Source organism: Dipodomys ordii, unplaced genomic scaffold, assembly GCF_000151885.1.
Source record: "Dipodomys ordii isolate 6190 unplaced genomic scaffold, Dord_2.0 Scaffold45, whole genome shotgun sequence".
NCBI classification, from domain to species: domain Eukaryota; kingdom Metazoa; phylum Chordata; class Mammalia; order Rodentia; family Heteromyidae; genus Dipodomys; species Dipodomys ordii.
The window spans coordinates 12,585,941-12,611,445 of record NW_012267261.1 but is presented as its reverse complement, the minus strand read 5'-3'; the positions used below and the strand labels follow the sequence as shown (position 1 = coordinate 12,611,445).

General features: G+C 41.6%; 2 protein-coding genes and 1 long non-coding RNA gene across 3 annotated transcripts in view; 2 read left to right on the top strand and 1 right to left on the bottom strand.

The window, feature by feature from the left end:
- LOC105988004 overlaps window positions 1–1,148 on the top strand; it is a 1,777-nt gene extending 629 nt beyond the window's left edge. The window contains exon 2 of the long non-coding RNA XR_001175182.1: window positions 130–1,148. This is a non-coding gene — a long non-coding RNA (uncharacterized LOC105988004). The remainder of the gene's footprint in view (window positions 1–129) is intronic.
- Ndufb4 (NADH dehydrogenase (ubiquinone) 1 beta subcomplex, 4, 15kDa) overlaps window positions 1–2,795 on the top strand; it is a 6,581-nt gene extending 3,786 nt beyond the window's left edge. Inside the window, exons 2-3 of the mRNA XM_013019491.1 lie at window positions 1,544–1,690; window positions 2,675–2,795. Coding sequence (XP_012874945.1) covers window positions 1,544–1,690; window positions 2,675–2,737 — 210 coding nt within the window. The 3' untranslated portion in view covers window positions 2,738–2,795. The remainder of the gene's footprint in view (window positions 1–1,543; window positions 1,691–2,674) is intronic.
- Window positions 2,796–14,262: 11,467 nt separating this feature from the next.
- Window positions 14,263–25,505, bottom strand: part of Hgd (homogentisate 1,2-dioxygenase) — a 47,856-nt gene continuing 36,613 nt past the window's right edge. Inside the window, exons 11-14 of the mRNA XM_013019380.1 lie at window positions 22,071–22,175; window positions 19,805–19,931; window positions 16,835–17,016; window positions 14,263–14,628 (exon numbers count right to left, since the gene is read on the bottom strand). Coding sequence (XP_012874834.1) covers window positions 14,482–14,628; window positions 16,835–17,016; window positions 19,805–19,931; window positions 22,071–22,175 — 561 coding nt within the window. The 3' untranslated portion in view covers window positions 14,263–14,481. The remainder of the gene's footprint in view (window positions 14,629–16,834; window positions 17,017–19,804; window positions 19,932–22,070; window positions 22,176–25,505) is intronic.

The following is a 25,505-nucleotide window of genomic DNA, read 5'->3' as shown; positions in this document are numbered from 1 at the left end:
CACTTGAGCCACAGCGCCACTTCCGGCTTTTTTCTTTTTGCTTATGTGGTGCTGAGGAATCGAACCCAGGGCCTCAGGCATGCAAGGCAAGCACTCTCCCACTGAGCCACCTTCCCAGCCCAGCAGAAGGTATTATTGAATACTTGAATCTAATAGTGAATGCTTACACCCTTGAGGAGTTTTAACTCAAACAAAAGGAAAGGGAGTTTTTCTACCTTAAGGATTCTTTTGAGCTCCAGCTGATTATCTCAGGATAAAATTACTGTGATTTAGTTTGAATATAACTGTGGAAGACACAGCTAAGTTAATTTAGTCCTGACTTTTTAATGTTGGTAGGGACCTTGAATGTGCATGTTATATTTTAAATCCTAAAGCTGATTTTATTGGCTTGGTTTTTTTGTTTGTTTTGATCTGCCAGTTATTTGGAGAGAATAACTTTGTAAATCATTTGAAAATTCAACTATGTGTTTGAGGTAAATTTGCTTCTCTTAGGAAGTTAGGAAGTAAAATGAACAATGACTTTTTTTCCCCTTAACCACCAGACAAGGTGATTGTTTTCTTTAATGACTGATCTTTCTACAAAACTTTTAGTACATTTCATAAAATGTACTAACTTTGCTTTTGAAATACCTGCCAAGTCAGCTTTAGAAATTAATATTTCAGGACTAGAGTTATAGCTCAGTGATAAGAGGGCATGCTTGTCTAGCACCAAAACAAAACAAAAAGTAATAGCTCAGAGTTAGCATATTTCCGCTTTCATCTTCCTGCAGTTATGGAAAGACCAGTGTTGAGAGAGCACTAGAAAAGGTCATGGAATGAAATACAAAGCTTTGTAGAACATGTGAAATCTGTTTTGCTTTCAAGGGTGCCACTGTGATTCTGGTGGTTACATTTCAAGAAAGATAAGGAAGATGAAACTGTTTAGAGAAATAGAAACAAATAATAAAGGATTCTCATACCTGTTAGTTCCAGCTACTCAGGCGGATGGATAGTAGGAGGATAAGGGTTCAAGATCAGTCGTGGGAAAAAGTTAGTGACACCCCATTTCATCTTTGTCACCCCAGCTATGGGCTAGGTGTAAGTGGGACAATTACAGTTCAGGATAGCTTGTACAAAACGTGAGCTCCCATTCCAAAAAATAATAAAAACAAAGAGGCAGGAGATAGGGCTCAAATGGTAAAGCCTGGCTAGCAAACATAAGTCCCTTGAGTTTAAACCCCTGTAGTGTGACCAGGGGTGGGAGGGGGTAGAGGGTAGGGAGTAGATTAAGTAGGAAAGGTGGTTTCTCCGCTAGTTTAAAAGATTAGGATAATACCATACATAAATAGAAAGTTGAAGGGTGGTAAGTCTTTTAAATTCTGAAGGATTTGAAAAGTCATTAGAATTATTTTTTTAAATAGTAGCAATGAGAGATTTTTTTCCCCTGAAACTATTTAGATGTATTCATGTGGAGAGCAAGGTGTCTCTGTGCTCCTTCACAAAAGTCCTTTGTTTCTGGATGTGTCCCTTAAGTTCTATCACTCTTTGTTCCCATTAATTTTAGGAAGATCCTGCCTTGATTCGCTGGACCTATGCAAGATCAGCAAATATCTATCCCAATTTCAGACCCACTCTCAAGAACTCACTGTTAGGAGCTTTGGTTGGAATTGGGCCCCTCGTCTTCTGGTACTATGTTCTAAAATATGATAGGGTAAGTACTGGGACACCCTGTTTAGCCTTGCTGTGGTAGGGTCCCTTTTAGCCGCCTGTAGCTGTTTGTCTTGGTGTTTGCCACCAATGCCCCTCCCACCTTAGCCCTGAACTCTTCCTTCCCTTTCTTTGACTAAACATTGTGGTAGCCTCTGGGTCTAACTTAATGGTTGCTGTAGAGTTAAAGTAATAAAACACCCAGTTTAAATTTCTAAGACTTGAAGTTAGCTCAGGAAAGTTTTCCTGGTGTGTTTTTCAAATATATGGAAATTATACTGTGATATTAAGTAAAACAATACTGAAATAATTTTTTAACTTTTTTGTTATTTCAAGATGGCACAGAAACTATTTTTTTTATTGTGGTTAACCTTCAGATTATCTTAGTAAAGTTTTTACTTAATTTTTTTCTGTTCATTTGTTTTAAAAAGAGATGTTTATTGTGTCAAGTAGGATGCGCCTTATATATATGAATTCTAGTTGTGCTAGTCACAAATTATAATTAAGTGTTAAAGCATATGGATGCCCTATTGACAGAGAAGGGAGAGCAGCCAGGGAGTCTGCAGCCAGACTGCTGAGGTGTATGTATCATGGAAGGTCAAGCTTAGCTCTGAGGAGACCACTTCACTTCCTGAGCTAGGTCCTTGGCCAGAGCCCCCAGGCATGTGTTGTTTAACCTGTGCTCTTGCTACATTTGTCTTTAAGATGGCCAGTCCACTCTTTTGTTAGATCCATCTTTTCCAGAAAGTGTTTGCTATTTGTTCTGTTTTATGGGGTAATTTATTTCCAGTTACTAAAATATGGATAAGGTTACTTTTGAAGGCATTTTCTTACTGTTCCTTTAGTTCTTCTGATGACTACTTTTTCATATATGATGGGATCACAACTGAGTTTGGAGTATTTTATTCTGATTTTCAGAGTTATACCATGGGTTGAACAAGAATGCATTGTTATTCATATATCTTTTTTTTTTTATGTGTCTATATAGGATAGAAAGGAAAAACTTATCCAGGAGGGAAAATTGGACCGAACATTTAACCTCTCCTATTAGGCCTGGCAAGGATACCAGTTTGTATTCCTGTTAAATAAATCTTCTATTAATCATGAAATGCTTTGTCTTTCTTATTCCTCAATTCAGCATTGAAATGTATTACTGTGGCTAGTATTGGGGATCTTGACCATCAGAATGAGGGTCTAGACATTGTAGAGTCTTTTTTTGTGTGTGTTTGTGTGTGCCGGTATTGGGGCTTTAACTTGTTCCTGAGCGCTGTTCTTAGCTCTTTCATGCAAGCCTTTTGGTGAGCTTGCTTGGAACTGGATCTCAGTCTCCTTAGTAGCTAGGATTCCAGATGTGAATCACCAGCACCCAGCAAGCCCCTCCTTTCTGAGAGCTTGGGGTTTAATGACAAGGAATCAGTTCTGCTTGAGAAGCTTAGGGGAGATGGTGTTTGATTTTGTCCCCGAAGTTCACAAAGCTGACAGGAAAATGATCCTTTTTTAGGTAAGATGTGTGGGTTTGCCTAACTTGGAGGCTGAGAGTAATAAGATGGGCGGGGGGTAGGGAGAGGGTCCTGCTGAGGAACAAAAGTATAACGGTTACAAGCATTGGCCTTGGAGGTCAGGTCTGGGGCTAGAAGGCTAGCTTGCATTTAGCAGTTGGCATTAGACCTCATCTCTACTGCAGAGCAGGGAGAAAGTAAATGCCTACCACATAAGGCCATGAAGATAAACAGTGTCACCAAATAAAACTACTAGCCACTCCGTACTTTGTAGTTAAACCTTGAAACTGACTATTTCAATCCCAAAGACAGCTCAGTCACATACTAGTGCTCTCTAGGGTTGATATACATATTAGGTTTATCCCAAATAATCTGTCCCAGTATTCTCTTATTCAATCATACTTTGGTAACACAAAGAGCAGAGACTGAAAGGCTTGGATAGGGGTAGTTTAGTTTGTGATCTGAAGTAACAGGAAAGGAAAAAGGAGATAAAGCCCATTGAGTGTGGGGCTTCATGTGGCCTCAGGGATGGGAAGCCCTGTGAAATACACACAGAATTTCCACTCCAGACAGGAAAAAAATAAGCTGTCTCCATACGTCTAGAATTACCCTATGCAATTCCTGTGCATCCCAGTGTGGGTGTGGCTCCATGCTGGCTTGGTCCTTAAAGTCGTCACACTTGGAGGAAGGAGAAACAAGGGCTGGACTGTGAAGCTGAGCTGAGTTTTTGTTTTTTGAGGGTCATACCTGCAAGCAACTGACAGTGATAACGGGTTAAAAGTTGAGCCAAAGCCAGTTGTCAGTGGCTCATGCTTGTAATCTTAAGCTACTTAGGAAGCTGAGATCCGAGAATTATGGTTTGAAGCCAGCTGGGGCAAAAAAGTCTGTGAGATGCATCTCCAAAAACTACTCAGAAAAAGCTGGAAGTGGTGCTATAGGCTAGAAGTGGTAGAGTCTAGCCTTGAGCACAAAGAAGCCCAGGGACAGTACCTAGGCCCCTGAGTTTGTCTCAGATTGGCCAAAAAAAAAAAAAAAATGTTGAGCCAAAAGGATGAGAGGCAGGCACAAGACTGTGTGTGTGTGTGTGTGTGTGTGCGCGCGCGCGTGCGCGCGTGCATGTGCGCTTGCCAGGCAATAAGCCCCACTGTAACTTGTTCCTCAGGGCGATGGGTATATGCAGTACTCAGTTTGAGAGGGTTAGTAAAACAAGCTGCAGTCATATTGCTGTACCTGGCCTGGAGGTGGAAATACTCATATTGCCTCATCCACACTTTCTAGATCTCCCTTGTCAGGTGTAATGGGTCCTTTCCTGGTGGGAGTCATCAAGGTCTTTTAGTAAGACCAAAGTGTTAGTTCCACAACTGTCATCTGGCCTTTGTTGAAGCAGTTTATAGTTGCCCAGAATCTGGAAGCACCCAGAGGCTCCTGTGGGCCCTCTTAGCTCCTTGTCACTGTGGCCAGTGTCTACATTATGGTTGGAGTCTTGTTCCCCGGGTATGAGAAGCCTCAAATGATGGGATGTTCCCAGCTTCAGATAATTGTGTTGCTCTGGTGAATGTATTCTCATGTCCCACATTGTGAATTCATCACAACCTAAATTTGTAGAACATACATTTCACCAATTAATCACCAGGGTGGTAAAAGGGAATCCTACTTTCCCTTGCTGCTTAGAACTCAAGTCCAGGGCAGAGCACTATACGGTGGTTAGCTTGTCACATTTATCACATGGTCAGTCTTGTGCCTTTAATAGGCCTACCTGTATTTGCTTGTGCTTTAGCGCTTCAATGTTGACCAGACCTCATGACAGTTCTGATGTAATGCAGATCACCTGTTCTCATGGTAGATGCCTAGGTACTTTTGGAAATGATCAATTATTCTCTACTGTGTAAGCTACTGCTTTGCTTTGGAACCTTAGGAGTCTGTAGAGCAGCTGTTTGATTGCCATGGTCCCACAAGAGACTCTAAGAGTACCTGAATCTACCACAGATACCTAGAACATTAGCTCGATTGGATTGTATGACCCTAGTGGCCACTTGCTGGAAGCCTGAATCTTATAGAGCCTTCTCTGGGCTCCAAAACCAGCAGCTTTGCAGATCTCCCTGTAAGTCATCCGTGTTCCCAAGTAGGGCATGTGTTTCCTTCAGAACCCATGGAGACCTATAATGAACTGTGCCTCTTTCTCGGGAGAGGGTATTAAGTGGCACAACTTGTCCTTTTCTTTGCAGAAGACCATTGGACCCCCTACAAATGACTTCTAAACCTTTATAGAGATGACCTCGCACTTTCGGTATCAGGTTTGGGCACCAAAGTAACGGGAAGCCTAACCTATGAGTGAACAGAATCTTTGAGGCAGAAATAATAAAAGTTATGAGGAACAGCAATTCCAAGGGGACCAGCCTGGAGATACATGAAGTAGCTGTGTGTGATAACAGAATGCTGGACTGAAAATTCATGAGTTTCTGCAAAACAGACTTGTAAACCAGTCTGGATCTGTACCTGTCATCTGTGCCAGTGAGACCTGGGTGAAGCACGTGATTCTTATTCCCTGTTTCCATTTGATTCCTTTTTCCTGATGTATGCCAGTTTATATTCCCTAACAGTATCTCTGCCCCTCTCCTTTACCCCTTTTAAAGGCTCATTTATTTGGCAGTGCTGGCCGGATATTAAACTCCAGTGTTATGTTACCACTTGAGCCATACCTCCTGTACCTTTTTGTATTTCTAGATAGAGTCTGACTTAGTGCCCAGGCTGGCGAGCTGCAGTTTTCCTACTTGTACTTTCCTGTGCCACAGGATGACATGCATGTACCACTGCACCCAGTAGCTGGGATAATGGGTGCTACCATGACCAGCTATTGGTTGAAATGGAGTTATGCCAATTTTTATGTCTGGGCTGGCCTAGAACCAAGATAGTCGGATCTCCAACTACCAAATAGCTGGAATTACAGGCTTAAGGCATCATGCCCGGCCCATTCTTTTTATTTTATTTTGTACTACTGAGGATCAAACTCTGGGCTTTGTTTAAACCAGACAGACATTCTACACTTGAGATGCTGAGCTGCATCCCAGACCAAATGCAAGATTTATTATTAGTTTTTTAGACAAGATTTAATTGTGTTTTAGATAGATAGATAGATAGATAGATAGATAGATAGATTGTAAAGGTGATGAACAGGGTGTTACATTTACATAAGTAAGGTAATGAATACATTTCTTCTTCAACACTTACCCTCTCCCTCATTTTCTCCCCTTACCTCTCCATACTCCCCTCTACCCTGAGTTGAGAAGTTCATTTCCAACCTAGTGTCAGGTGAGGATTATTTGTTGCATTAGTTCATCCTTTGTCCTGCTGTTTCTGTGATTCCCTTTCCCATCCACAGATCAGATAAACTCATCTACAAGACAAAGGGTACAGAAAACTAAAACAAAAAAATACAAGTAACTGCATACAGGACATAACAAGATTCTTGTTTCCAATTCTTGGAGGTCAGGGTAATACACTTTATTATGTATGGTCCTATTCACTTAGCAATTGGGCTATTGTGATCCCCTGTTAAGAATATCATAGACATATTCTAGTTATTACAAATGAGAGAAACCATGAAACCTACTTTTCTTTGGGTCTCTAAGCCTCTCCAGAACTATTTTAACCCTTCCATGGCCAGCTCTCAGCATTCCAAGTGCTGTCAAGGTGATGTTCCAACCTCTCAAACCTTTTCCAGGTTTCACAGCTCAGCTTCAGAGTTCCATAGAAATTTTTGTGTTTGTCTCTAGCTTTTTTCATAAATTTCTCTGAGTAGAATTTCTGGGAGTAGTAAGTACACATACGTTTTCTGTTAGAAAGGTTTTTACATTTTTACAATTTTTTTGGGGGGGTGGTCTGGTTATGGGGCCTGAACTCTGGGCTTGGGTGCTGTCCCTCAGCTCTTCAGCTCAAGGCTAGCGCTCTACCACTTGAGCCACAGCGCCATTTCTGGCATTTTTCTTTTTGCTTATGTGGTGCTGAGGAATCAAACCCAGGGCCTCAAGCATGCAAGGCAAGCGCTCTGTCACTGAGCCACCTTCCCAGCCCAGGTTTTTACAATTTTGTATTCCTTGATAGTAAGTGAAAGGCCATTTCTCCATCTCAATATGTTATCGCTTACATGCAGCAGTACATAGCGGTTTGGCACAGACTCTGAAATCAGGCTTCTTGTCTTGGTGTCCCTGTGTGTCACTGGGGAAATAACCTGGGAAGTATTTAATTGTGCCTCAGTTTTCTTATCCTCACAATAGACATACTAATAACACAGGATTGTTTGATGAGCTATAGAATAATGGTATACAGGTTGTGTGTGTGTTGATATCTTTTAATGATTAACAAAGAATATTTTAAGTCTGCATTTCACTTATTCTTGAGGTTTAATTTTTCATTTTTAAGTTTATCTACTTGTTTGCATGTCTAAATTCACTTACTGCCTTTTTGTCTGATGTAATATCTTTTTTTCTCAATGACTTTAAGGCTTAAACAGTATAAATTAAAGATGTTAATTCTTGATCATACCAATTTTCTTTCATCAGGAGTTACTTTAGTGCCTCTCAGGAACAGGAGAAACATTCAGTATTTTCTTGATGCCTAATGTTAAAAGGAGACAGTACCCAGAGGAACTTTGGCTTCGTAGGTTATTTCGAAGCATTTTTAACACCAAACATTATTGAGCAGTATGTTTGAGAGCCTAATTAATTTCAAAAGATTTCTTTTATTAGTCAAGAGCAAAGTCTGAAATCACTCCAAGAAGTAGTCTGATGAGGACACCAGTTGCTACCCCATCTGAGTTCCAAATGCTGCCATCTGTTTGGTGCTGCTGGGTCTGGCACTGAAGCCCATCATGGTACTGCAGGGTATCCAAGAAAGGAAAAAAAAAAGAAAGACAAGCATGTGATGAGGGACCAGATCACAAGGCCTTTGTCAGCATGATGGCTGAGACAACCACGCAAGGCACTGAGCAGGACTAATGGTACTGGGTTTGCATTCCTGGAAGCTCATGCTGGTGTGGGTGTGGGTGTGGATCACAGGCAAGGGAGGCGGAGAAGAACCAGTAATCAGGCTGTTGATTTTGAGACATGGTTTTCAGTTTTTGAGACAGCCCTCAATGTAGAATAAAGCAGCCCCTGCCAATTTCAAGATGACTCACTGGATGTGAACTTGTCAAAAGCCATATGAAAGCCTAAATATATTATCTCTATTAGTTTCCCTGTGTGCATATGCAGGCGTGTTAATAATTCTTTATCCTTGGATGACATATCTTCCTTCTGTCTGGAACAGTATTGCTTCCCTAACAGTCAGAATGGTTTAAGTTTTTTTATGTTTTTAGCATAGATCCTGTCTGAATAAAACGATTGAAATCTCACTAGGTCCAGTCCTTGATTTATTTTCCTTTTTATTCTTTGTAATTCCTTGGGGCATCTAGCAGTCTCTCCATAACCTAAAGAGTAGATACAGAATACTTGTTACTCATCTTAATATTCTTCAGGATAATTAATAAGGTAGTTAAAGAAACTAGAAATGTATACAGGAAGCTTTGCAATCAAATTTGTTGTCCGTATTTTTCAATCATGCAAAATATGGACAGCACTTTAAAGAGGCTAAATATACATATATAGGTATATTAAAAAAACATTCCAGATTTTCAAAGCCTCTACTGTCCCTTTCTACTTCTATGTTTCAATTTCCTTGGTAGAGTGCTGCCTTGTACCTGTCATTCTGACTATAATCCTTCCCACTGTTTCCTGTCTGATTGCTTTGCTTACTGCCAATTTTTTGGCTGAGATAGAGACTCCTTATTTTGCTGATACTCACTGTGGCCTGGAGAAACACCAGGCCCCACCATTGCCATGGGGACTCTATATTGGAATTACCAAGAAAGTGCAATATGAATTAATATCTATCTCATAGCCAAGCTTCAGGCTCAAAGGGTTAAAGAAAGCTGAACATTTGACATCTGACCTGCAAATTTCCCTGGAGACAGATGGCTCGTAGGATGTCTAAGATTTCCGGGACAAGCTTGGCACTAGAGTTTAAGCTCACTTTTTCTCATAATCACAAGGAGTATCACTTTAGTTCTGAGTCAATTCTTTACTTCATTTCTTATAATTAGTTCTAGAAAAATATTGGAGCTGGAAGAGGAAGAAACTGGCTTAAGCTGCTCAAGAAATCAATACAGGAGGGACTCAGGGGCTGCAGTCTGGCATGAAATTGTGGAGGGAAGAACAAGAAAGCAATAGAGGATTTCTTTTGAAACAGCACAGTTAGGCACTTAAAAAAAACTTGAATTGTGTGTGCCATACAATTAAAAGTAGGCATTTTACTCATAGTTTATAAAAGATGCTGTAAACATAAGGTGTTATTATTTTTTAGGGTGGACTTTGGTGGAATCAATAATCATGCAACTTTTCCTTTAAAACTACACAGTATAGAAGTGATTGGGCCTTCCTGAAATTTGGCTCAAGATGAGCTGCTGTTGGTCTGCAGATGCTGGAGAGTTACTTTTTTGGAGACACGAGGGGCTGAGGTACCTGTGTTCTATTGAATTCTTGTAGGATAGTGGGTTTCGTCCTTCTTGTGCATTGGTCCAACACTGAGCCTGTCATTGCTAAGGATATTAAGAAGATAGAGCTTATTCTCACAGGAGCTCAGACTGGCAGAGAGAGAGAGAGACAGACAGACAGAGACAGAGACAGAAAGAGAGACACACAGAGAGGCAGAGAGAGAGAAGCCATGGGAGAGAGTTGTAGGGAGAAATCAAACAGATGATTGACACATTTTGTGTGTGAAGTACTGACAGATTTGGCACTTCCTGGGGATGTGTTCAAACCCAACAGACTGTACTATTTATTCTTGCTGAAGTGCCACCAGAAAGTGCTCATGGCCAGCATTAGCTATCGCCCACACGACCTACTTCCCATGGAGACCCTTCCTGTCAAGGAGGTGGCATGACCTCAATCCCAAGGAACGAATCAGGAACCAGGCATTGGTGCCAGATACACATTTGACCCTGTCTGTCTAAGACCTAAGGGAGGTCTGTGAGGGAGGATTTTCTTTACTAATTAGAAAAATAAAATTTCCCCATGCCTTTTGCTTTCTCTCCTTCAGATGTGAGGTCCTGAAAGAAAGATGGTGAGATAAACATAGCAAGAGTAGAATAACAGAAAATCAGAAATAAATTGGATCCAGAACAATGTTGAGCTATCATTTTCCCCATAATGAACTGACCACCTCAGACTTCCTGAATGAGATAAAGTCTTAGTTGTTAAGCTAGTGTTAGATTATCAGACATTTAGAATTGAATGCACTCTGTGGATACGTAACTTTTTAGTGAGAAGTGGTGCCATAAAATATATCTGTCCTTTAGTTTTAACTTCATTATATTATCTAAAATGAAAGCACTTAATGCTCATGAATGAGTGAAACATTCCCATTTGTTAAGCTTCTTTTCTAGGGTTAGGATTGATTCTACTTCCCCCACCCAAGGTTTCACTGTTAATAGTGTAATGGGTCATGTCAAAGCTTCTGATATAACTCCAGTTTATAAACCTAGATTTGGCTAATGAGAGTCCCACGGGCCTCCATGATTAGGCAAAACTTTTATTACATAGAAACTACTTTTTATCAAAAGCTCTTTAGGTTTTGTCTTAACTTCCACTTCAGTTGGTCTATTAATATACATTGCTGAGATTTTTAAATTCAACTTTGGTATAGCTTCTTTCTCTTGAAGCTAAAGATGACAAAAGTGTCTAGGTTTTTTTTTTCATATTAGTAACAAAGTATCTTTCCAGGAGGACAAATTTTCCTTCAAACCCAGTAATGAAAACTCACCACTCTGGGAAATCTTAACACAATAATTAAGTGATTTAACTTATACCTTACATTTAACCTGTATTTGCCAATAATGTTCCAAAGCAGGTACCTTCTAGGGGCCCCACCATTACCCTGTAGCCTGCTTTTCCTTCTGGGTTACTCCTTACCTCATATTGTCCTATTCTGCTTCATGTTTACTGGGAAACTTGGAGCTTTAGGGATTAAAAAAAATCTCTTCTCTGATGATCCTGGACACCTTGGGTAAGACTGGGGTCTGAGGTTGGAAACAGAGGGTATTTTCACTACTAATTTTTAACTTTGTAAGTCAGTGGTCCTCACCTGAGTTGTTTCAAAGAACATTCTCATCCTGTGTTACTGGTTTAGTTGGTCTGAGGTGTACCCTGGGCACTTATTGTTAAAGATGTTGGCTGGTGAGAGATCTGGAGCCTGGCTGAACCCCACTGTCTGTTGACATTCCACACCGGATACCTTTGTCGGGGAGCTGTCCTGTGTATTACAGGATGTTTAATGAGTTCAGTGCCCTCTCCAGTTGTGATAACCAGAAATATCTCTGGCGTTTGCTGGATGTCTTGGGCTGGGCTGGGGGAACCTCTTGAGAACCAGTGGTTCCAAGCCATTGATAGTAGACTGGTTGTGAGAAGTCTCTCAAGAAGAAAACGAAGACAGGCTGCTGTTAAGATAGCTTAGTTCACTGCAAAATAAACAAAGATACCAAGGGAGGCTGCCCTTCCCTCCATCATTGGAGAAAACCTAATTAGGGTGTTTTTTTGTTGTTGTTCTTCTTTAAGGTTTTTTATTGTAGACAAAGAAATGGTATATGTGTCTTGGTGAGCATTTCTCTCGGTGAATAGGGAATGAAGGAAATGGTATAAATTTTCCTTGCTGATGAGACACACAAAAGGAAATGAAATCTTTCTTTTAATTAGCACGCACAGTCCAGGCCTAGGTGAAGTATTTCTCAGGATGGGGATTTGCTTCCAAGAGTGGGAAGATAAAGTCTGATAACTGAGGTGCTAAGTCCATGAAAATCCAGGATTTGCAGGGTCCTTGGTGGACTTCGCCACCCAACCAAGGATCTAGTGAAGGGAAATAGACCAGAGCTGAGTGTGCATGGCATTTGTGAATAAAATATTTTAGTGGTTCTCTTAGTTTGGCATCATAAGGATCCAGGAAGCACCGTAACAATGCCGAAGTGGGAGAAAAAGAGAGCAAGTAACAGGACCACTCATAAGAAGTTGCCACCACGGGCTCATAGAGTTTAAGCCTTCTGAGAATTGCAGGGAGCCAGGGAATAACACAAACCTCAGGTACAGGGCAAGAGGGCTGCTATATTGGCCCACAAATTCCAATTGGTCATTGGGCTAAGGACTACAGTCGGGGCAGACATTCCTCAGCACTTTAGTTGAACTGTGGTTCACTGGAAGGCGGAGTGGCAGACGCCCGTAGCTGAGGACAGTCTTGGGCAGTGACTGCTACTTGGATGTGGGAGACCATGGTGCATTCTGCTACAGTGATCAGTTTTAAAGCTTACTTAAAGGTATTAACTACTTTGTTAGTTAACAATATTTAATTCTTTCTTAGTAAAGACCTTGTATAAGGAACATGAGGAAAGCATAACAAAGGTAACTGTAACCCTCAAAGATACCTGAAAAAAAATATGTAACTATGAAATACCTCTGTAGAAAACCATCAGGCATCCCAGCCCCGCCTTCCACCCCTCTCCCTCATGCAGTGCACCCAGTCCACCAAGTCCTTTTGGGTGCATTCTCAAATATTCTGGAAATTATCTCCTTCTATCTCTGTTGATACCTTAGTTCAGGACTCATGCAATGGCCTCCTCATGGACTTTCCATACCCATTCTTCTTTCAGTTCCTCGGACCCACAAAGCATTTAGTTGAGGTATCCCTCCTCCCCATCCCACCCAACCCCAGCTCTACCCTCCCATTTGTTCCTTCCTGTCTTTTAGATCTGGCTAAATGAAGTCTTAATTGAAGATTTTTCTTTCTACAGGAAGATCTCCCCTGCCATACTCCATCCCACTTGTTCTAGCTCAACTCCTGCTCATTGTCTTCTCAGAATGTTTTGGTGGTGGTTTACTTTGTCTGTTTCTCTCTAGAATGTAACCTCTGTAATGGCAAGGGCCATGTCTATGTCCTTTAGCTCTGCATCTCTAGGGAGTTGTCAGGTTAGCAAGTGGATATACATGATTCCAAGCTAAATTCAAAGTTCATGAATAAATTTTAATCTAAGAATTTCAAAAAATTGCAAAGGACATACAAGCACTAAGCATTAATTATGGTTTGTCTTAAATTCAAGCTCAATTAGCATCTTGTGGTTTATCTGGCAGTCCTAATTTCCAGGTCTTGACATATATCTGACTTTCACTACATTGTATTAAAGGAAAACTTGATAGCAGCATATCAGAATTGTTACATGGCAACACTGAGGAAATATACTACAACTACAGAACTGAAGCAGCAACCAGCATCATTCTGCATCATATTTGTGCTCTGATTTGCACATCTTCTCAGTCCAGAAGAAGCTAATCAACTCTTACCCAAAGTCTTGGGGGACCCAGTGTCGTGCAGGGGAAGCTGACCACAGTAAGGCAGCTGTGAATTACACATTTCCATGTAGGACCCTCTCATTTTTGTTGTGGTCCCATGCTAGAGTGTTGATTCCCTTTGGCCCTGACTTCCCCAGATTGAGAGTTCTCAAAGGAAAGTGCAGCTTCCTTTTCAGCCATGTGTCACCAACGTCTTGCTCTGGAGTGGTAATACAGACTGAACATGTTACCAGACAGAGAAATGAGCAAATAGTAAGATGATCAGCTTGACCAACACTGAGGGGCTTCCTAAGATGAGGGACCTTAGTTGCACAAACTGGAACAGTTTTAGACAAACCAGGCGAGTAGGTTACCCAGTGAGTGAATTATTCTTTCTTCTCGACAGACCTGTAGTGGCCAGGGATGGTTGGTCCTGGTCATACTGGCTCCTACATGATACCATGATTAAATGCCTACTGTCTTGCCCATCTGTTTTAAGCTGACAGATTTTTGGAAGTTTTCTGAACCCCTTGAGTTCTCCATTCTTTGGTTTAGCTCCTAAGAGTTTGATCCTGGGTGTCAGCCCCAACTCATGATGTGGGAAAGGGCTTACCCACCAGTCTTGGCCACTTATAGGTCAGGCTCATTAAGATGTGATTATGGCTATTTATCACTTCCACAGAACATTACCAGGTGTTTATTGAATAATTAAATGGATGGTCATGGAACTATTCAATCATATTTTCACAAATATTCTGAGTTTCTTGACTATGAAATGTGAGTTTACACTTTATCCAAACCTTCCCCTCCACAACATCAGAGAGCATACACAAGATTCTCTAGGAAACCATACAAATTCATTCTTGGTTATGGTCAAAAGGCTCCAGTCTCAATTAAGGTCCTGCCGGCTTCTTGGAATTGGGGGTGAAATGGCTCTTGAGAGGTTCCCAGCACTTGTAGTAATTCTCATCCAAACAACTGGAAGCTTTGAGTCCCCATTTGGTGACAGCCAGACTTAGGGAAGATTCAAACATAAATGCCTGCAGGAAATGGGGGACATGTGAAGAAAGGGATGAGGTAGACAGTAAAACACATGTGCTTAGATGTCATAAGAAGATACAGGCAGGCAAAATCTTGGACTAATAGATCATGTTACTGGCATTGTGAGAAAAGGAAACCCAGTCCTTGGATCCCAACTCCAACCTTACTACCTGTAAGCTGATGAGATCTTAGGCAAGACTTTGAACTAACCAGGACCTTGAGTTCCATCTTGTGGGATGGAATTAGACACTTGGGCCTCACACTGTTTCTTAGAGCACTGTGGAACTATATTTGCTAGTTCCAAGGGTGAGAGAATGCTGGAATGCTGGAATATTCTTCTCAGGGGCTGTTGATTAGCCTGGCCATATCCTTGTGACAATGGGCAAACCCTTCATTTCACAGAAGAGGAAACTGAGATTTGAACTTGCATTTTCAAGACTTTGACTAAGAAGTCAGGAAAAGGAAAGGAGTAGCAGGGGAAGTTGCTTAAAGAAAACAGGAGCCGGGTGCTGGTGGCTCACGCCTGTAATCCTAGCTACTCAGGAGGCTGAGATCTGAGGATCGCGGTTCAAAGCCAGCCTGGGCAGGAGAGACCGTGAGACTCCTATCTCCAATAAACCACCAGAAAACCGGAAGTGGCGCTGTAGCTCAAGTGGTAGAGCGTTTGCCTTGAGCTGAAGAGCTGAGGGACAGCGCCCAGGCCCAGAGTTCAAGCCCCACAACCGACAAAAAAATAAAAAAAAAAAAAGAAAAGAAAACAGGAGCTGCAGCACTGGTTTTTAAAGCCATATTTCTGCTGCATGGAGTTATATACACACACCGCACTTAGGAGGCTGATGCAAGAGAACCATGAGTTTGAAGCCAGCCTAAGGTAAAACCCTGAAAAAAATAACTAAAGGAAAAAAAGGCCTGGAGGCATATCTCAAGTGGTATTATACTTAACAAGCATGAGGTCCTGAGTTAAAAATCCTCAGTACCACCACCTCCACTAACAACAACAAAACTTCCAGGACCTGGACATTACCCAAAGTTCGACTACTGAAGGAAATGTCCCTGTCCTGTGCCTCACAGTTGTAGAGCATTGTTCCTTAGTCATACAAGTACCCAGAGACAATTTAGGGCACTAAAGGTTCTTGAGGAGTCACTCTGGGGTAGCCCAAGCACTTCCGGGATCTGTCAGAGTCAATGTGCTTGCTTAACTGAAATTGTCAAACTGTGTCCCATAGAAATCCCTCAGAGGTCCTGGCAAGAGAAACAGAGCTGAAGCCAAGCGTGTGAGAAGATTTTGTGTCCTTCTTTCTCCAGAACTCTGCTACCAGCTTTGGCTACAGGGTTGGGACCGAAACTAAACTGCATTGGCTAGATGGACAGCTAACACCCACCACCTAGGATGTTTACAAGCGGCATGGAATCAGGAAGGTCTGTGGTAGAGATTTTGAACCAGGTAGCATTGAAGGCATTTGTTTAAAAAATGCAAAGCAAATTTGCAGGTGGTTTAGAATAAAAATTACCTCCTATGGTCCATTAACTCTAAGAATATAAAAATAAAAAAAGATCAAGTGCCGCAGCCAACTGCAATTGTGTTCAACCTCGTTGTTTACAGCCTGACATGAGAGGAATACAAAGCAGGTTTTAAATCCCATCCATTCCATCCCAGGCCAAAATAGAACAAAGGAAAAGGAGGAAACATCTAAAGACTGCAGCTCACAAGCCTGACCCTTCAGTGCTTGAGAAACTGGGTGAGCATGGCATCCTGCCTCCCTTGCTGTTGTGGGCCTCCATGACTGCTTGACTCCGAGACAGAGCACACACAGGGCTGCACATGAATACAGGAAGACCCTTCACCCAGCATAATAATAACCTTGCATTTGAACTGTATTGAACGACTGTGCAATAAGATCAACTCATAGTCATCTGCCGTGATAGATTGCATACCCATTCTGAAGATGGGGAAAATGATGCATGGAGAAGTTAAGTGACACAAGCGCTAAGAGCTAGAATTTAAACTCAGATCTGACTCCAAGTACAAAAAGCTTCCTATACTACCACAGCGGGGATGTAGCATTTGCACAAGGCCATGCATAGACATACATATAACTATGTACATACAGACACACAACCCTCCTCTCTTTACTCCACCTCTGTTTCTTTGGAGAAATAAAAAATAGATGATTTTTTCTCTTGACAAGGTGGCAGCTTGCTTACCATGGTGCCATCAGCAATCCTCTCAGGCTCCAGTTTGGCCTTACTGGCCTTCTCAAAGCAGTCAGCATCAGGGCCATGAGGGGTCATGGCACTATGCAGGCTGCCACCTCCTGGCAGGAATCCACCTGGCTTGGCCTCATAATGACCTTTGATGAGTCCCATGAATTCACTCATGCAGTTCCCTGGGAAGGTTGAAGCAATATTATTATTATTATTATTATTATTATTATTATTGTGTGTGTATGTGTGTGAGAGAGAGGTAATAGAAAGATGTAATAGATTGATATTGATGTAATAGATGTAACAGAAAGAACTCTGGATTCAAAGTCCATTATCAAAGCATAATCTCTGTGACAGAATCTTGGTCTCTGTAAAATACAGACCTTAAAAGCTATTTATCATAACAAATACCAGCATCTATAGCTGATAAAATCGTATTCTTCTGTTCTAGAATTCTAAATGGAAACAATATCACCTCTATTCCATACAAAGATTTTCTCTTTTCTTTTCTTTTTTCTTTTTTTTTCTTTTTGGTCCAGTCGTAGGGCCTGAACTCTGGGCCTGGACGCTGTCCCTCAGCTCTTCAGCTCAAAGCTAGCGCTCTACCACTTGAGCCACAGCACCACTTCTGTTTTTTTCTTTCTTTCTTTTTGCTTATGTGGTGCTGAGGAATCGAACCCAGGGCCTCATGCATGCAAGGCAAGCACTCTACCACTGAGCCACCTTCCCAGCCCTCTCTTTTCTTTCTTTAATTTTTTGGGTAATATTTGTAGTATTGGGGTTTGATCTCAGGGCCTCGTGCTTGTTAGGCTGGCACTCTACCACTTGAGCCATGCCTCCATTTCTCACACAAAGAGTTACTCCTGGGCTCTGCCTGCATGGGCAAGCACTCTACCACTAAGCCACATTCCCAGCCCTGCATGGGTTCTATGAATGGAAGTGTTATGCTCTACAAAATAACCCATCGTATTACTTAACAGCTCTGGGTGTTAGAAAGCTTTTTCTATATTAAATGGAAATGTACTTTCATATAGGTTAAACTTATGAGTCCTAGTTTGCTTTCTAGCGTCACAATTTAACAAAAATCACCATACTTCCATACTTTCAATCCTATAAAGCTATAAGTAAATCTATAAAATAAAGGTTCTTATTAAAATAATAACACCTCTGAAGCAGAATAAAAGAAATATAAAACCTGAGTGAATTTCATTGACTTTCCATCTCTATCCACTCCATCCATCTACCCATCCATTCATCCATCCAATATATACGATTAGATATTGTGGTAAGTACTGGGATATAGAAAGATAAGAAAAGGCCTCCTTATGGAGCTGGGAATGTGGCTTAGTGGTAGGGTGCTTGCCTAGCATGCATGAAGCCCTGGGTTCAACTTCTCAGTTTCACATAAACAGAAAAAGCCAGAAGTGGTGCTGTTGCTCAAGTGGTAGAGTGCTAGCTTTAAGCGAACGAAGCTTAGGGACAGTGCCCAGTCCCTGAATCCAAGCCCCAGGACTGGCAGGGAAAAAAAGTCCCCTTAAAGCTACTCAAAGTCTTCCTGTGAGAGAATGAAGAGTGCAAGTCACAGACTACAGAGGGAGAAATAAGAAGTAAAATAGCACCATGTTCTGTCCTTCTTGTATAATCAGCTAAGCAGTGACATCTACCCTTCCCCAAATACTCACTGCTGCTTTAGGGCCCCTATAAAGGGACATAGATTTGGCAGCCCCTGCAAAGAAGGTGACATCCAGATGACAACGTGTAGCAGAAATTGGGAAAGAGAAGCAAATGGAAGTATAAAGTGTACATTTTAAAAACAGTTGTGCTCATGACTTAAGTTTGCTGTCACATTCCCCACTGCAGAATGCGTCCTCATGGTCACCTTCATGGCTTAATTTGAAGAAGAGAGCAAGATGGAATTTGGCTTTGATCTGAATATGAATTCGGGTAGCAATGAGATTGGTGATAACATTTCTATATCACTTTCCTTATTTCAAAGGACAGTGGGAGGGTAAACCTCGCCTTTCTGATTAAAGCTGAGACTCCTTGACTAAGGTGCATTCAAAAGACTGCAGGCAATATGTCTACAGAAATAACTTCTCACTTCTCTTTTAAAGTCACATCAAAATAGTAGGAATTTTTGAGTATTGGTAAAGCAAGATTTTTTTTTTGCGGGGGAAGTGCAGGTCCCAGGGCTTGAACTCGGAGTCTCTTTGTTCCTGAGCTTTAGTACTCAAGGGTAGTACTCTATCACTTGAACCACGGATCTACTTCCAGCTTTTTGGTGGTTAATTGGACATAAGAGTCTCATGGACATTTCCTGTTCGGGCTGGCTTGTAACTGTGATTCACAGATTTCAGCTTTCTGAGTAGCTAGGATTATAGACATGAGCCAAGGGTGGCCATCAATAGGTGAGATTTTTAAAGAACTTGTACCAGGACATAAAACTGGCCAATAACCATAAGCCAAGTCACCATATTATTAATGAAATAAAAGGAGTACATTTTTTAGGTCCTATTGTAGTCAACAAATGCTCTGTAGAACTTCCTTCTAGAATAGTCTGTCCTCTAATACATACTTAAATCTGCTTTGTCCTTTCAAAGTAATGGGAGAAAATACCTTTTGTTGGCTATTGAACTATACTCAAGAGAATGAGCTTTCCCCAAACTATGCTACTAACAACCATCAGAAGAAAGACCTGAAATGTACAGAAACTCCTTGCTTCATACTTACCAGCCTTTCTGCCTTTCTTTAGAGACAGAGGAATGGAGATATAGGTTTAGAGTCAATGCTCTAGTACCATCCCTGCAGACATTTTGGTTTTAAAGTAGCTTAAAGTGAGGGCAGTAGAAATAATACTTTCAGGGTCCAGAATGCAGGCTGTATATTCAGAAAAAACAGAACTTATTTCCAATGCACAGTGCTTACTGTATGCCACTGTTTCCAATGTGCCTTGGTGAAAGAGGGACTTACTATGGTAATAAGGAGGCCTGAAGGTTTTATCGGCCACCCCCCATCGAGGTGGGAAGATGACAAAGTCAGCAATGGCTACTCCAGGACGCATAGACTTGGCAGTCAGCACCGTGAAAATGGAGGGGTCCTGTGAATGCACAAGAGAGACTCAGTGTAAGTGCAAGAGAGGTAGGTGGATCATGGCACACGTGTCACCCGCACATGGAGGTATTTTCAAGTGATGGTCTGAATTCTGATCAAATGACAGGTCAGCAGCCTTCTAAGGAAGGTGTGGTAAGTATTCATCTGACTGTCTCCTTGTGTGTGTGAGGCAAAATAAATTCACACCAGCTAAGAGGGTTGGTTCTGAGTTGCTTCATCACGTCGCCAAACCTATACTACACACACCCAACTATCCCAGGGCTCTGAGAGCCAAGGCACCTGCTTTCTAACCTCAGAACAGCACAGCAGGAATTCCTGGTAGAAAGAATCCTCCCTTCTCCCCTCCCCAAATCAGGTAAAACAGAAATAAAACAGCATCTAGAACTAGGTGAAGATGTAGACGTACTTCTCTTTGGAGATTGGATCCGAACTATATCATTTACATCACTAGTTTTGGTGTGTAGTATGGAGGGGTTCTGTAGGTTAAGAAACGATATTATACTTTTAAAAGAACTTTAGATTCCTTCAGTGGAAAGACTGATTTAACTGACATCAAATACAATGTTTTCCTTTGGATGCCATGCTAATATGTAGGCACTTAAAGATGATTGGATCTTTTCTTCCCTCATCTTTTAGACTTAATGAAGAAGAGAAGAAAGTGATTATTCCTACCTGAAAGAACCAAGGAAGGATTCAAAGAGGAGGTGTTAGGTAAGCTAAGTCTTAAAGAATGAACAGAAGAATGGAGAATGGAAGAAAGCAAAAAAGAGACGAGAGAAAGAGAAGAAAGAAAAAGGCGTTTTATCATGGAACATGGGAAAGACATCAAAATTCACTGAGATTTTGTTAGGAGAGAAGGTTAAAACCCAGCATCTATATTGACAGAAGGAAGAGGGGCAAGATGTGGTGTTGTAAAATGAGCCTGGACCAGATGGTAAAGAGCATCAAATACCACGCTTCAGAGCTCAGACTTAATCCTAAACCACAGGGAACCTTTTGAGGGCTTCTTAATGTAGTGGTGGACTGATCAGATCTGTGTTTGGGGAAGAAAACTATAGCATCAGTACAGAGAAGACTGCACCTGTATAAATTCAGATGAGAAAAAATATCAGTCCTTATTGCTGGGAGATGTAATATTTCTCTATCTGTTATGGGAAATGGTCCGAAACTATTGAAAGAAGGGAAAGGTAGTAGAGCTGAAATAAGACTTTATCAGTGTTTCATGATACTTTCTCGTGTTGTTTTGGGCTTGGTGTCTTGATTTTCTTTTCCCCTTTGGTTTTATTAAGAGTTGTGGTTGTTCAGAAAGGTAGTTTTGTGCCCCCTAGAGATAAGCTGAATTGGCTCCAAGTAATCCTTCTGCCTCTGATTCTCTGGCTCCTACCCTAATTATCTCTCAGCTTGTGGGTTAAGTTAATCTATTATGAACTAAGCTGCAAAAGTAAAGATCCCCCAGGATCTCAGAACTAGCCCTTTATCAAGAATATGGGGCATTGGGGGCCAGCATTGTAGACCAGGGACCTGTTTGTGGTCCTGTAATTGACTGAAAAATATGAGCAAGTCTGTACACTAGGGTTTCTTTGGTTCACGTTCAAACACTAAACATCACGGGTAACTTTAGAAGAGGGCTTTTTCCTCCATCACTGCCAACCCCAGCCAAACAGAGGAACTTAGATAGGTGCCACAGCAAGTGTCAACTTCTGAGCATTGGGAGAAAGATAGAGACTTTTCCATTTCCATAAGTGATCTTTTCTCCTGGCTCTGGCCATGAATACTAGCAGTTAGCTAGTGTGTGTGTGTGTGTGTGTGTGTGTGTGTGAGAGAGAGAGAGAGAGAGAGAGAGAGAGAGACAGAGAGACAGAGACAGAGACAGAGAGACAGAGAGAGTGAGTTTACCCATCTATGGGAGTTATTATGGTTATTCTTACAGAACTAAGCTGAGTTCATGAATGCATGTTGAGTATCTGACCTCGCTTCCTCATCAGCTGTTATTTATTCCTTTGCCAAGGGACAAATACCTATATCTAGGCCTTCCAAGGGTGATTTTGGAAGTGTCAGATCTGTGAAGGACACAGTCAGCTGTGGATCCCTTCCACCAAAGGGTGCCTCATCCTGGGGATCTTACCGCATGGTCAAAGGCCACTGCGTTGATGACCATGAAATTGTCCAGGTTGTACTTGTAGGGCGTGTAGTTCCCATGCCAGGCCACAACATTGAACGGGGAGACATCCTAATCACAAAAGGTAGGAAAAGAAGATGATCCTGGTATGTAATGTTTTCATAGCTGTCATCCTACAATATGTACTAGTATAACTCTCTTTTAATATGATATTAATGTAAACTTCATTATAGCCTTGTTTAGGAGAGTATAACTCTTTTTTAAAAAATAAATGTATCCCAAACTGGCATAGAATTCACTATGTAGGGATGGGCAGGTAACTCAGTGGTAGGGTGCTTGTCTTGCATGCATGAGGCCCTGGGTTTGATTCCTCAGCACCACATAAACAGAAAAAGCAGGAAGTGGCATTGTGGCTCAAGTGGTAGAGTGTTAGACTTGAGCTGAAGAGCTGAGGGACAGCGCCCAGGCCCAGAGTTCAAGGCCCATGACTGACAAAAATAAAAAAAAATAAAAAAGAATTCACTATGTAGCTCAGGCTGAACATATATGATCCTCCTATCTCGACTTCCTGGATGCTGGCATTGTACCATCATATCTGACCAGAAAAGTATAGCTCTTTTTTTTCCTTTTTCTTTTTACTTGTGCTAGTTCTAAGACTTGAAACTCAGGACCTTGGTACTGTCCCTGAGCTTCTTTTGACCAAGGCTTCTGGCTTCTTCTGTGTATGTGGGTACTGAAGAATCAAACCCAGGTCTTCATGTATGCTAGGCAAACACTTTACCACTAAGCCACATTCCCAGTCCATCTCTGAGCTTTTTTCTCAAGACTAGTACTCTTCCACTTGAGCAATACCTTAATTCCTATCATTTTGGAGGTTAATAGGAGATAAGAATTTCATAGACTTTTTCCTGCCTGGAATGGCTGAGAATCACAATTCTCAGATGTCAGCCTCACAATTCTCAGATGTAGTTAGGATGACAGGCGTGAGCCACCTGAATCATTATGAGGTTGCTTCTCCCAGGTTTTAGCCTCAGATCTATTTTTCCATAAGCTGTAGCTGCCTTTGATACATGTGCTGCAGAAGCATAGCACATTCATCAAGCAGTGCTTTCAACAACTTTTCACATAGCTGTGGGAACCTGTGGGTACCACCAATTCTCAAACAATCAGGATTATTCTTTTCTGGGGCAGCAGGCATTTGCTATGACAATTCCCTAGGTTGTTGTAGCTTTAAAGTGCCTGATGAAACCAAGAACTCTAACAACAACAGATGCTGGAGGGGATGTGGACAGAAGGGAACCTTACTTCATTGTTGGTGGGAGTGTAAACTTGTTCAACCACTTTGCTTCACATAGACCTCCCTATGACCCAGCAATCCCACTTTTGGGCATTTACCCAAATGTTTACAAACAAGACCACACTAAAGCTACCAGCACAACTATGTTTATTGCAGCATTATTTACCATAGCTAAGATATGGAACCAACCCAGATGCCCCTCAGTAGATGAATGGATCAAGAAAATGTGGTATATATACACAATGGAATTCTATGCCTCCATCAGAAAGAATGACATTTCCCCATTTGTTAGGAAATGGAAAGGCTTGGAAAAAATTATATTAAGTGAAGTAAGCCAAGCCCAAAGAAACAAAGGTCCCATGGTTTCCCTTATTTGCAATATCTAGTATATGTATGAGTCAAGCAGGAAAGATCAGATAACGTGATGTTAGGAAAATGAACCCTTAGATAAGTATTTAAATGTTTTTTTCTTTCATGCATTTGTTTCTAACTCATTTATAAGATTATTTCTTTGTAGCTTTGTATGTCCCTCCCCCACGGTACAACCCCTGCTTTCACTATATTTGATGGCGGTATAATTTGTGGAGGAGATGGGGAAAAACAAGTCGTTTAAGGATACAGGTGGACCCGATGCAACTATGAGAAGTACAAGTCGTCATGTCAAAAATGAACTTTACAACTTTGGTGGGGGGGGGGCGGGATTGGGTGGGGGAGGGGGGAGGCTGGGAAGGGATGTGAAGGGTAAACAAAGGAGGAGGCTGCAATGCTTGATAAGAAATGTACTCATTATCTTGCCCATGTAATTGTAACCCCTCTGTACAGTATGTTCACAAAAAATAAAAATTTAAATTAAAAAAAAAGTGCCTGATGAGTAGACTTCTACGAGTTCCAGTCCCAGGAATGTGCTATTTCAGAGTGATCCTAAGGTGTTTCATGGTCCTTGGAGTGGGAGGGGCTAGGGTGGGAAGGCTCTGTGTTCTACTATTGAAAGGTGATCCTCACTACTGCCAGGATCTATCTGAAAAAGAAGATCCAACTCAAGGTTCTCAAGTCTTTAGTAAACAGACTCTTCACCAAGGTATACTTAGGGCTAAGTGGAATGATTTAGAGGTGTTGAAAAAACATCCTCATTCCCATCAGTGAGATCACATAGCCTTTCTGAGCACTAAGAATCAGGGAGGGAGGCAGGTGTGGCCGCTCATGCCTGCAACCCTAGCTACTCAGGAGGCTGAGACCTGAGGATGTCATTTGAAGCCAGCCCATGCAGGAAAGTTCTTAAGACTCTTATCTCCAATTAATTTCCAGAAGTGGAGCTGTGGCTCAAGTGGTAGAGTGCTAACTTTGAGCACACACACACACACACACACACACACACAAATACCTCAGGGACAGTGCCCAGGTCCTTAATGAGAGAGAGAGACAGAGACAGAGACAGAGACAGACAGAGAGAGACAGAGAGACAGACAGAGACAGAGAGAAACAGAGACAGAGAGACAGAGACAGAGACAGAAAGAGACAGACATAGAGAGAGGATAATAAAGGAGGGAAATATTGTTACAAGACTCTAGCAAGAGACAGAACCACAAAGAAAGGCTTTCTCAGTTGTATGTAATGTGGGTAGATATTGAACAACCAGCTTTCTGGAACAAAAAAGTTCTGATTTATAGTGTTGCCTATTTCCAACATGTAAATATTTTCACCATGACCATATTTGTTTTTAGTTATTTTTCAAATAAGTTCTCACATTTTTATGTAGGTCAACCTGGATCATGATTCTCCTATTTCTAGTTTCTGAGTAGCTGAGATAGCAGGCTTATTCTACCCTGCCCAACCCACTAATTGAGTTTGGGGTGAGGGAGTGTCTCATCAACATTTTACCCAGGCTGGTCTTAAACTATAATCCTCTAGATCATCACCTCCAAAGTAGCTGGATTACAGGAGTAAGCCACTGCACATAGCCTCTTGATTATGATCATTTTGAGCTACCAATGTGATGTTATAGAACATGAATTGAAGAGGTACACATACCAGCTTTTGTGGTTGGCACCTCTTGGACTGCCCACCAGGAGCCAACCTTGCCAGAAACAGTCTCGGAAAGGGAGGAAGCAGGGAAGACATATTCTACATGTTTTCCTTCTGCTCCC